This window comes from Micropterus dolomieu, linkage group LG05, assembly GCF_021292245.1.
Source record: "Micropterus dolomieu isolate WLL.071019.BEF.003 ecotype Adirondacks linkage group LG05, ASM2129224v1, whole genome shotgun sequence".
In the NCBI taxonomy this organism is placed as follows: Eukaryota; Metazoa; Chordata; class Actinopteri; order Centrarchiformes; family Centrarchidae; genus Micropterus; species Micropterus dolomieu.
The window spans coordinates 8,232,523-8,245,214 of NC_060154.1; the positions used below are offsets into that span (position 1 = coordinate 8,232,523).

Here is a 12,692-nt window from a genome sequence, read left to right on the forward strand (position 1 = left end):
AGGGGAATTACACCAGTTCAGAGGAAACCCACATTATGGCATAAGGAGAATAGAGGAAAGCACCATTTCCTCTTGGCTCACATACATCTTTCAGTTTTAAATGTGCCAACTGTGTGATCTCAAAAGAAAATGTTCCATCTGCTGCTTGATTACGAATTCCCTATCCTTTCTTTTTTACTTTATAGTTAGTGCGGTCAGCCTTTTGACTGTGGCACTGTTCATTTGTCTTCACAGTGTTTAATGTCACCTATTGTGATTTACTTGTCAAATCTTTTACCAGATATTTACAAACATTAAAATCAGCCCCTTGTTCTATGTAATTATACAGATGTGCCCATGATTGTCTTAATTTACTCACATGTGACCGAATGGATATTGTTTATTAGACCTCATGCATTTTTAAAGTTGCTGTGGAAATTAAATGGCTGCATTAGGCGTCTGGTTGAAACGATGACCGTTATTGTGGCGCCAACCACAAGCCTTGATCACCAAGCTCTGTTTACCCTATTCCAATTCGCACACATCGGTAAATAAACAAACAAAATGGCCCGGTGTTGAATTAATTTTCTCCTCCAGCTGTGTACTCTAATTGGGATAATAAGCTGAAAGGTTATCAACACTCCATGAGGCATTATTTAAGCACCTAGCTCAATCTCTCCTCCCCTCACTTCCTTCAGCAGCATTAGAGTGCTAAGTGGGAAATAAATTCATCTCCATCTACATGTAACCACTTCCAACCCTATAAATGTTAAAGGGGTGTTAAAAGATAAATGATTATTGATTGGAGGCTGAAGAGTCAACTGCATCAATCTGAATAGTGTGAAACCTGTAAAATCAATTTAAAATGCATTACGTTTCTTTTTATTTAGCCCAACCTACTGATAAGAATTATTTTAGGAGACCTGACTGGCTCATTTTTAGAAAGTGTATGAGAAGTAATTATTCTGCAGCGTGAAACAGCAGGAAAACACATTCACAGTATTTGATGTCTAAAGTTTTCTCAAAAGAATAAGTGTAAGTTTCACGTGTTGTCTGAATCAATTTAGCTTCTTACAATTTTCTTCTATACAGCAGTTATACTACACTAAAGAAATCAAATTGATTGTTTTTGACACACCTTTTCTTTCAAGGACATCTCATAGTACAAATTAATGGTCAGTATCTTGACTTTTAGCACCTAGAATGACTCACAATCCCAAACCCCTGGGTCCTACACTTCCCATAATGCAGTGCTTCTCAAACTTTAAACTTCAAACTTTATCAGGCGATTTAAGTAAAAAAAAGATTCAGGTTAGCAGGATAGCCTTGTTAATATTAATCAGAGCACTTTTGTTTGTTTATGTCAACACATGAAGAGATCCACTGCCATAATGACATTGATAATTTGGGGTGGCTGGAGTTAGAGCGGGTTAGCCATTAATCGGAAGGTTGGCGGTTCAATTCTGGCTCCCCCAGGCTGCATGTCAAAGTGTCCTTGGGCAAGATACTGAACCCCGAATTGCCCCTGGCGGCTGTTCTGCCAGTGTGTGAATGTTAGATGTAGTGTAAAAGCGCTTTGAGTGGTTGAAAAGACCAGAAAGGCGCTATACAAATACGGAGCATTTACATAATTTAATTTTCCATTAGATTCTCCCTGCCTGATAAATGCCTAGATTTTTCAAACTCCACACCCCCAGTTTGTAACACAGGATTTCTGTCTCGAGCCAAAACTGAGATAGCATCATAATCAGGGTTATTTTCTGAGCCGTAAGACAGCCACAGATAACATTATATACAACTGTTTTCTTAGCCTTATAGTACCCATAATGACTGGTTATGTGTTATATATAATGAATGGTTCATGTGTAAAATTGGAGGAGAAACCATTTAAATTCAAACAATTTTGGATCCAATCATCACTCTTGCTTTGCAGGAGAATTTTCATGCACAGGGCTTTAACTGGGTTGGGAAGTATTGCTGAATTTGGTCCCTAAAAGCCAAAATGAATCATCATTTGTGATTGGGCAATACAAATAAACTTGACTTGAACTGACTTGATTTTGGTCTCTTTTGAAACCACAGGAACAACAATTATTCTTGATTAAATTGTATTTGTTTGTAGATGTGTTTTATAGGAATTGATGTCTCCTCAGTTGATTTTTCCACTCAAAATCTTGTCATTTGTGCTTTGACAAGTGAAAATTAATTGGATGGGCACTTGATTTCCACACACAGGCTTTGAATGTCAAGGTTGTTATCATTATTATGTTTATGTCAAAACAGCACAACTGTGCTGCATGTCACGTGTCCTGTTTATGAAAAATTGCCAATACCCTTTTCAGTGCATGTCAACAATGACATTACATTAGTGAAAATCAGGTGTTTGCAATACACATTTTTTACACATTTGTAGTGTAGTGATAGGAGGTGCTTTTCTTGCTGAACCAAGTCAAAGTTCACAGGAAAAAAACAGGTTGCTTATGTGACCATTATAGGGCATCTAATTATACCAAACATTTTTAGCCATGCTAGCAGCCTTGTGAGGCTGTAATGCTGATTAACACGCCAGTAAACAAAGTCACTGGGTGGATGAAAAGTGGTTAAACTGTCCATTATAACTAAGGGGCAAAAATGTAAAGCTTGACCTGAGGGTGGTGCTACACAAATGTTCTGTATCTAAATGAAATATCAGAAAAAGGCGCATCAGGCTCAGCTCTGCATTGTAAGATTTTAAGAGTTTTCAACAAAATGTAAAGCTTTGCCTGAGGGGAAACTCAATGCTGTAATGTGAATCAACTAGAATTATGCTCTTTCTTTAGTTACTCTAAACTGTGTTTTGTCAGCCTTTGCCGTATTTAGTTGTACTTAGTTGTGCTGTGATCTTAATGCTAATGACAGTTATAGTTTAACATGCTATGTTAATGTTACCAAGGCTAAAACTGTGAACATTATTTGGTTTTCTGTGAGGTTACACACCAGAAAACCAAATAGTTGTTTGGAAGTGCTTAAATCATTTCCACTACAAAAAAATGTTTCTAGCACCAAAGGCTGAAACAACTGGGTGTAATCCCCTTCGTCTATCATTAGTCTAAACAGTACTTTATCAGCCTCAAATACACTTAGGCTCAGCTTAGAACTTAATCCTAACCTTAGTTAATCATAGCATAACTTGCTAATGTTAGCATGTTAATATATGAAACTCTCCCACATATTTTTTGGATTACAATATTTTGCTAACTCATTAACTCTGAGGCTGCAATTACTAACTATACAACAAAATCATTGGGTGGGTGAAAAGTGCTTCAATTAGTACCAATACTGGGACACAAGATGGGAAGCTTGGCTTGACAGTGGTGGTAGAGGAAAGCCTGTTTTCTAAATCAAATGAATTTATCCTTTGTTCTGTCCAGCTGTCTTAGTATGATTTCTAGACTCAGCTCATCGGGCTCAGCTCCGCATTGTCCAATTTCAGAGTCCTCAACTTTTATTAGTCTAACCTGTACTATGTCAGGCTCAGCTGCACTAATTTGCCTTATCTGAACAATGCTGGAATTAGCTTTGACATTTCTCTCGAAGCAGCTACATCAGTTGGGCCAGCATTGTGTTCACTCTGTCTTGTGAATAGCTATCGACAGCACATCTGTTTGATGAAGAGATACTAATATGATAACAGACCACCCAAAATGAGGTACATGACTTATGAAAAGACTCTTAAGCTCAGTTGCATTGCATGATACAGATCAGAGACATGGCATCCCCCTGCCGCTGTAATTATACACCACAATGGTGCCAATGCATTTAAAGCAGCAACATTATTACAACTGACAGTATACTCATCTCTTCATCACTTATTCACTGCAAGGCAATTTTCCAAGGCTTCCCCAGATGGTTGTCAATTTTATGCAAAATGGAAAAGAGATTCAGTGCAACCAAGCTCAAATTGATATCTCCAAGTCATAGGTTGGATAGTTATTTGAAAGCCTTGCAATAAAGTATGGGGTCTCGGGCTCATATCTGTCTGACAAAAGTGACAAAGAAAAATATATGTTTCCCAGAGATATTTTTCTAGAAGGATGACAAAACATCCTGACTGGCTTTTATGGAACCACTTATTCCACTTTAACATCACCCACACTTTTAAGGGTCACTTAGGTTACCTTAAAAGTGGCCATTAGCACAGCTTTCAGAGACAGGGACCTCTTGTAGGAGGAGCACCACTTGATACAAAGAGCTTTCGTCCTCTGATCTTTCTGTCTAAATGCAGCGCTTCAACACTAAAACAAACATATCACGCAGGGGTAAATTAGAATGTGTCCAGATAACAAATCTCAGCTTGTTTGAAATTCATTAACACAGCACGCATCAAGTGTATTCACGCCGCTTATATTCAGTAACCTATTATTATTAAATAGGACTTGCTCAGACAATGCAATGCTTGATGATTTGTATAAAAATCTGACAATCAGTCCTGCAGTGCCATTCATGCACATCTTCCAATTTTACATAACTTACAACTGTGATTTCTTTTTTGTTTTTACCTTTTTATTTGTCATTTTTGAATCCATTTGTGCCTGACTCCTTTGCTTAAAAACCTATGACAGATAGGTTGGATTTGACCTGAATGAATTGCCGCTTCACAGCGTGTCCAGACATCCAGTGCTGTGAGCTAATATGCACCACAGTAATGTAATTGCTTTTCTCAGTAATGCTTGTTGTAACAAATAACTTAAATTACTTTTGGTATCACCCTTGTAAATTTCAAATTGTGAAAGATTTATACAAATACATCACACCAAGCCTAATCTCCTTTTTTCATACTAAAATTGCACACAAACAACAAAGCCATGAGATGTGTCAGCAATCTTGACTCTCAAAGATTCCCGGCTGTCAATATTTACAAAATATAATGTTGAGGAGGGGCGTTTCCAGGCTCTTGAAACATTGGGGGCTTAGCCCAGCCCAGAAATAATATAAGAACATTTCTTCCCTTGCGTTGTATCTTCGCAATGAGTTTTGTGTTACCTACCTTAAATTCCTGATGAGTACAAATCAAGTGACATACATGTTTGGATGTTTTAACCTGTATAGGTAATAGGTAGCTGTGATGCGATTTTACAATTCTAACAGCAAACAAACTACAACTATAATGACAAGGCATTTACAAACTTAACTGTTTCATGAACCACAAATGTGGTAATGGACTAAATACTGTAATTGGTGTTAGCTTTGGGCCTTTAGCCACACAAATTCCAGAAACAAGTAGCTATCTCACAGTTGTAAACCAGCACCATAGAGCACTTTCAACAGTGTGGTGATGTCAGTATGTTGAGCCACTACCACACTTTATAGTGATGTGTTGGTTGTGAAGTAGGCTAATGTTAGCTAATGAAAGTTGCTCAAAGAGTTATTACATCTTTAAATTTAACTAGATTTCTTTCAGGCTTTGGAAACAGAACAAAAACAACAGTAGCATATAGAGTAAAAGACAGTCAAAGAATTGGAGTGAAACGATAGCTGAAGATGTACCATAGACTGTATAAAAGAAGTGGATGTAGTCACCTTGATGTCACCCTTTGGTTTATGGACTACAGTTTTAAAGTCTGGAGTATGCTATTTAGGCTGTCGCCATCTTATTTTTTTTGCAACCAGGCACTGGATGTGGATATGTTTGTTAGAGTTAATAACTCAAGTAGGTATTAGAGTCACACAGAGGCACTGGGTGGGGATCTCTAGTACTGCCCTAGAATGGTTTTCATCCTACCTGTCAAATAGGAAGTTTTGCGTGTCTGTAAACAACCATGTCTCTTCGTTCTGTCCAGTTAAATATGGTGTGCCTCAGGGGTCGGTCTTAGGACCCATTTTGTTTTCCTTGTATCTGCTTGCCCTTGGACATATTATCCATAAACATGGTATTTCTTTTCATATTTATGCTGATGACACACAAATATACTTGCCCGTCAGATCCACAGACCCTGGAATCCTGAGTTCTCTTAACAACTGCCTTTGTGAAGTTAAAAAATGGATGTCAAATAATTTCCTCCAGCTGAACTCAGACAAAACAGAAATCCTGGTCATTGGGTCCCAGCAGATGGCAAAACAAATACTGCCATCTGCTGGTTCCCTAGTAAATCACATTAAGCCTGTGGCAAAGAACCTTGGTGTTTGGTTTGATAGTAATTTAAATTTTGAGCAGCAAACCACAAAGCTTGTTCAATCATGTTTTTATCAACTTAGAAATATAGCAAAAATTTGATCTATGTTAACTTTTAAGGACACCGAGACCATTTTACACGCTTTCATCTCATCACGCCTGGATTATTTCAACAGCCTTTTCACCTGTTTAACCCAAAAATCTATTGATCGACTCCAGACTGTCCAGAACTCAGCTGCCAGGCTTTTAACCAGAACAAAGAAATATGACCACATCACCCCTATTTTAACTTCATTACACTGACTCCCAGTATGTTTTAGAATTGACTTTAAAATTCTATTGATCACTTTTAAAGCTCTTCATGGCCTCTCACCTTGTTATATTTCCGAACTTTTAGTCCCATACACACCAGAACGTACCTTGAGATCCTCGGGCAGAGGTCTGTTGTCTGTTCCAGAGTCTCGACTGAAAACTAAAGGGGACAGAGCGTTTGCTGTCAGGGCCCCGAGGCTCTGGAACAGCCTGCCCGAGGAAATCAGGTCAGCTGAGTCAGTGAACTCTTTTAAGTCCCTTCTTAAAACATACTTTTATAGGAGAGCCTTTCCCGATCTTATTTGACTTTATTTTATCCCTTTATTTTATTCTATTTTACTAATTTTATATTTATCTTAAACGTGTATTTTAGTCTTTTCAATGTTTTCATGCTTTTATCTTGTATTGTTTTTGTATTATTGTCTTTTGGGTATTATTGTCTTTACACTTGTTAAAGCACTTTATAACTTGTTTTTGAAAAGTGCTCTACAAATAAAGATTATTATTATTATTATTTAAAAGACAGACTGACTGTGACTCCTGCTGCGGTATCATCATGCATCATGTGTAAAATCAGACACATGATCCATGATGATACAGAAAAACAGAAACTTATGGCAACAACAGCATGTGGTGTCTTATTAAGAGGAGCCGAGCTCCCCTGTAGTTCACACCCTGCTTGGACCACAGGTAGCTGGTAAAATACTTTTCCATAGTTTGGTAAGAGGCTTTGCTCAAATTAGCCAAAAAGACATCACTAATGTAGGTTGGCCCTAGCAACCTGCTTGTAACTAGTTGATAATGCTTAGGCATTACACTTCAGTATCACTGAAACACATGTGGGACTATTTTCGAAATCGAAAACAAACATGAAACTTGGACAGTGACTGGAAGAGATGCTTTATGATAATGAGGAGTAGTATTCATTTAAAATGTGACATTAAGAAATGTTATCACTGGCTTGAAAAATGCCTACGTGTCTCAATTAAATTGCCTTTAGTATTTAATTGTTTACCTGTACTTTTAGTATTCATTATTGTTTCTCTTGTTGTTTTTTAATGAGATAAGGTGTGTATGTGTGTGTGTCACAGTGGATTCCCCCTACATAGTGGCTCCCTATTGGCTTTCTAGCTAATGTGCTGTCTTTCTCTCTGTGTATCTGTCTGTCTTTATGAATGTCTATGATTTTGGTTGTTTGTGCCCAAATTTTCTCTTTTATCTCTTATTTTTGTCACTCTGCCACATTCGGCCTGTCATTTATTTTCTTTGCTTTTCATGTGAGTTGTTTTTTTGCATGTTTTTTGACTGTGTGTCTCCATTCTGCATTCTTCACGAACTGCCTGTTTTTGAATGTCTGCTTTAAATGTATGTTTGTGTTTGTCTCTCACACGTCCCTGTCCATTTATGTCCATGCATCTCTTTCTTTGTGTCTGTTCTTGTCTTCGTTTGTCTTTTGTTCTCGTCGCTGTCTCCATAATGTCCCCTCCTCCAGCCTTTGTGACTTTGCTGAACGGGGACCAGGCTCAGGATGCCATCCGCTCCCTCCATCACAGCACTGTCCGGGGACGCTTGATCAACGTTACGCTGCAGCCCACTGACTCCCTACTCTGCCTCACCAACCTGCCCCACACCTTTACTGCCCAGCAATTTGAGGAGCTGGTACGCGCCTATGGAAACATCGAGCGCTCCTTCCTGGTCTACAGCGAGCTGACAGGCCACTCCAAAGGATATGGGTTTGTTGAATACATGAAGAAGGATTCTGCGTCACGGGCCCGTTCTGAACTGCTGGGCCGACCGCTGGTATGTTAAAGCGGTTGGTTATAATAATCCTGTCATGTTTGATTATTTGATACGGACGCTACATTAATCTATAAGACAGAAAGATGTTGAAACGAAGGATCTATCGAAGGGCTCCTATTTCTTTGAAACCTTTTTGATGCATACCAGATGAGTACAAAAGATGCGTTTTAGTTTGCTCGGCCAAACCTGGGCTGAACCAAAATTGATTGGACTTGAATTTGCCTGAATTGCCTGCTGTTAAATTTATTTGATTTTACTTGATTTAATAAAATCTTAAATTTTATTTTGAAGTTACCTAATTGGAACAAAGGATTTGATTATACTGGATCGGGCTACTGGCTAACACAAAGCCAGTTACACATTATCTTGTTCAATTTAATGTCTTTAATTGCTCTAAACAAAACTGCGACCACCTATTCCTGATTTCATTCAAAAATAAATGTGAGCAGAAAGAGGAAAGAGACGTTTGAGTCTTTGGTCACATCCTATCATTGAGTTGTTTACTCTCAAAAAACCTGGCTGAAACAAACTGGCCAAACAGGGGAGATGAGATAGTCAATACAAATGAGGGTTCTGCCAGTTCAGTTTGGTTTAAATTTCTCACCCAAATATAAAATATAAAACAAGTATTAAAAGTAAATTAATCCTTGTCTGATGTTAGTGCACCAAAATCAGCTTACTTTAGTTAATACAACAGTTTGTCTGACCTTGCATTTGTGATCATCTCCAGCAGTGAGGAAAGAAATTTACATAGAAGTGCAGCAAAAAGGACAAGCTTTCATATTAGTACTTTAGAGCCAAGAGGATGAATATGTAATCAAAAAAAGGCATATTCATTTATAATAAATGCAGAATTTAGAAGGTACATATGCAGCGTAGGAGTGTGAAGCCAGCCTTAACAATCTGATTTTGTATTACATTACTCTGATTGTTCAGGGTGATCGCTCATTGATGGTTCAGTGGATGGATGTCAACCAGCTGAGCCAAGAGGAGAACCTGCACTCCAAATGTCTGTGTGTGAACCGGCTGCCGCTCGACCTTTGTGACTCTGAAGAACTGACCCAGCTCTTCTCTGAAACCTACAAACCTGTCTTCTGCCAGGTGAGTGTGTATTTCTGTGTGTCTGTGATTAAGGTTCAAGACCTACAGATTCCTTAGCTCTTTGCATTACAAATGTGTTGTACAGAATGTTATTCATTCTGAGCCTTTCATGGTATGTTGAAAGCCGAGACATCCAAATATGACAGGCAATTTAGCAAGTATAATAACCAACAAAAACGTGACATGGCCTTTTAGTTTTCAGACCTCGTACGAGCAATATCGGCTCTGCAAAATTATGTATTCAAGAGGTTATGGCTCATTGAACATGTCTGCTGTGTAACCAAGGTTTGAGATGAATGTTACCAAATTCTGTTTTTCATTTTCTCAGAGGCTGATAGTGTAGCAGCAGCTGTAAACATTTTCTTCATTGATAATGTCACGCATGCACTACTGAAGGGTCTGTTATTTATAATATGTTTGATGCTTTTACTCCAATGGTTGACTCCTTCCACACATACTTTTATCAATCAAACACCACCAAGTGAGAGGTGCTGATATAAAATTCGGGGGTCAGCGCCCCATTGGCCAACCTTCACCAAGCAACATTTTCCTTCAACTCCCTCCTTCCCTACCACTGCTCTGCTTTATTTTCTTGCTCACATCAGCTTTGTTATACACCCCCCCCCAACCACCACCACGCCTTTACATCCTTTCCACCCCCACATGCCCATTTAGACATCACTCAATGGGTATCTGTCATCTACTGCATTTCCAGTTTTAGCTCCACCCATATGCCCCGCTCCCACATAGAAATCAATACACCCACATCATCCTGGTCCCAGGATGCTTTGTGGGAGTTTAGCTCATGTTGCTTCACTGTTGCAGAGCCAGCAGGCTTTGACCTATGGTTCAGCTTTTTTTTTATGTACCACAATATGTGCGTGCGTGTGTGTATTACTGTACTTCAACATGTTTGCACTAGAATACTTAAGGCACAGAGCTGTTGAAACCCTGTACACCAATGAACAGGATGCAGAAATTAAATGAAGTCAGCATGCAAACATACTCACATTGACAATGCTAACATGATGTCATTAGCAGGTATTGGCTTATTATGCTAATGTAGATACATTATAACAGACATGTTTAATTTAAAGTAATAAATTCATCTCATTAACTTGTCACTAAGGTGAATATTGACAAAAGTCAATATGTTAGCCGGTACTTCCTTTAATTGCTATATCGGTATCAGTATATATGTGGCCAAAAGAAAGTGAAAAGGCAAGGGAGATAAGTAAAAATACAACTTGTAGTACAGAATTACCAATTTGTCTTGGGCATGAGTGTTTTAGTGTCTGTATGACATAGTTTGTCCACCAGAGAGCACTGATGAGTTCATTTTTAAACATCATTTTAAATGTCCCAGTTAGTAGATATTGGTTCAGAAAAAATATGCCACTGAACTATAAAACCAGTGCTTTAAAACGCCAGGAAAACATTGCACAAATTTAGGCCATATCACCAATCTAATGGCCAAAGTCCAGACAATAGCTCGTCTTGGACCACAATTTGAATATCGCTACATTACCCAGTTTTACTTCCTGCACTTTGGTACATTTAACCTTTCGTACACTGAGCTGCTGTTTTGTGTCAGTCAGGGGAAGAACAGTCGTTAATGATCAAAGGGGTTAAAAGGACAGAGAGTTGTACAGTTTGGATTCTGAATACTGCTCTTATAAATAGGCTACATGTGCAGTAAAACAGCTGTTTAAAAGTCGGGATTTACTTGCTTTATTTTTCAGCCAGTGGCGTTAATAAACGTTAGGCCTAGGCTATATGCTTTGTAAAAACCACACTCCTTGCTGCTGTTATGGATATGATATTAGTTAAATAGTCGTGAGAGACTGCTTTGTTTGGGGGTGAAGGGGGGTGGTAGGGAATGCAGTGTTTCCCATAATTAGCCTATTATCAACGCGGACCGCCACATATTGATTTTCCAAATTTTTACTAGGCATATTTAAAATCATTTTTGATTAAGGAGCTGTACTAAGGAGCATAGTTACTTTTATAACCCAGTAATAAGTAAAGTAATAATATTACTTTTTTAAGGAGTAATAAGTTACTAGTAATATATTACAATTTCTGAGTAACTTGCCCAACACTGGTCTTTACATACAGTATTTCTTTTTCAGAATGTAATTTGAAATCAGCTTTAGTTGCAATCTCAGCCTCATTTACAACATATAATTGTACATAAATGAACATTTGCACACTTCTGCATGACAGCAAATATGACAGAGCTGTTGTGGAAGGTTTTGTTAAAGTTTGCATTAATTGGGAGCACAGTGGCTGTTTTGTTTGCAGACACTGTGTCAGCTCGTCAAGTATGACACTACTGGGGATACATTTGATTTCAATGCAAGAAATAGTTATTTCCAGTGCGCCGGCTCTGTTGTAAGGGACATACCCAGCTATGGTCTGTCTGGTTTACCATTTTCCACCATAAATATGTATATATTTGGGCATTCCTACGTGTTTAAGATTCTAACCAAATAATCTCAACATTCCCTGTTCGATGACATGCCAACCTTTGGATGTCATCCCTTCTTTCTCTAGCTTTATTTCTTTTCACCTAACTACTGTCATTATCAAAAAACGGCAAAAAATCCTACATATATTATTTTTACAGAACATCATTCCTAAACATCTATTGCTTATGAACATTCTCTACCTAATGTCTTACTGTCGTCAACTGCAGTGTGCCGTAAAACCTTCTTCCTGCTCTGTGCACATCTGTTGGAACTCAGCCCTCTTGTCACTTTTCCTCTGTTCAGAGTACACTTAACCTGTGGCCTTGGCCATGAGCGCTATAATTCTGCTACCCACGAAAGGGCCCTCTAGGCAGCACTTCAGTTTGAGTCAGCCAGGAGAAATGGACAGAGGAGAGGGTAAAGAATGTCAACCATATTAAAGGGAAGGACAGCAAGATGGAGACAGTAAGGAAGGCTTGGGAGGAGGGAGGCCGGTGTTGAGAATGCCAGACCTATTAGAGGGAGGATGGAGTGAGGGAGGAGAGGGCTGACAGTGTCATTCCTAATAGGGGGAGGGAGGGAAATGGGGAGAGACGGAGAGCTGAAGTGAAATGGTGAAGGGAGGTAGACTGTCAGTCACAGTAAGAAGATTGTTGGCATATTTGCAAATGTAAATTTAATAATGATGGCTGAGTGCAAGTTAAAAACTCACATTTACTTTGAGAGAGAAGAAAACGAGAAAAAAACAAATTTAGTCAGTAGTATACTAATCTGTAAAAGGATGAAGATGTATATGACTTAACACAGTTACGATGGATGTTACAGAAATGGAGTACGGATGGAGACAGGTTAATAAATAGAATTCCATACACACTCTA

General features: G+C 38.5%; 1 protein-coding gene across 2 annotated transcripts in view; it reads left to right on the forward strand.

Annotated features, from left to right (window-relative positions):
• raver2 (ribonucleoprotein, PTB-binding 2) overlaps positions 1-12,692 on the forward strand; it is a 160,620-nt gene that overhangs the window by 115,573 nt on the left and 32,355 nt on the right. For both annotated transcript variants that reach the window (XM_046049743.1, XM_046049744.1), the window contains exons 3-4: positions 7,935-8,242; positions 9,179-9,343. In XM_046049743.1, coding sequence (XP_045905699.1) covers positions 7,935-8,242; positions 9,179-9,343 — 473 coding nt within the window. The remainder of the gene's footprint in view (positions 1-7,934; positions 8,243-9,178; positions 9,344-12,692) is intronic.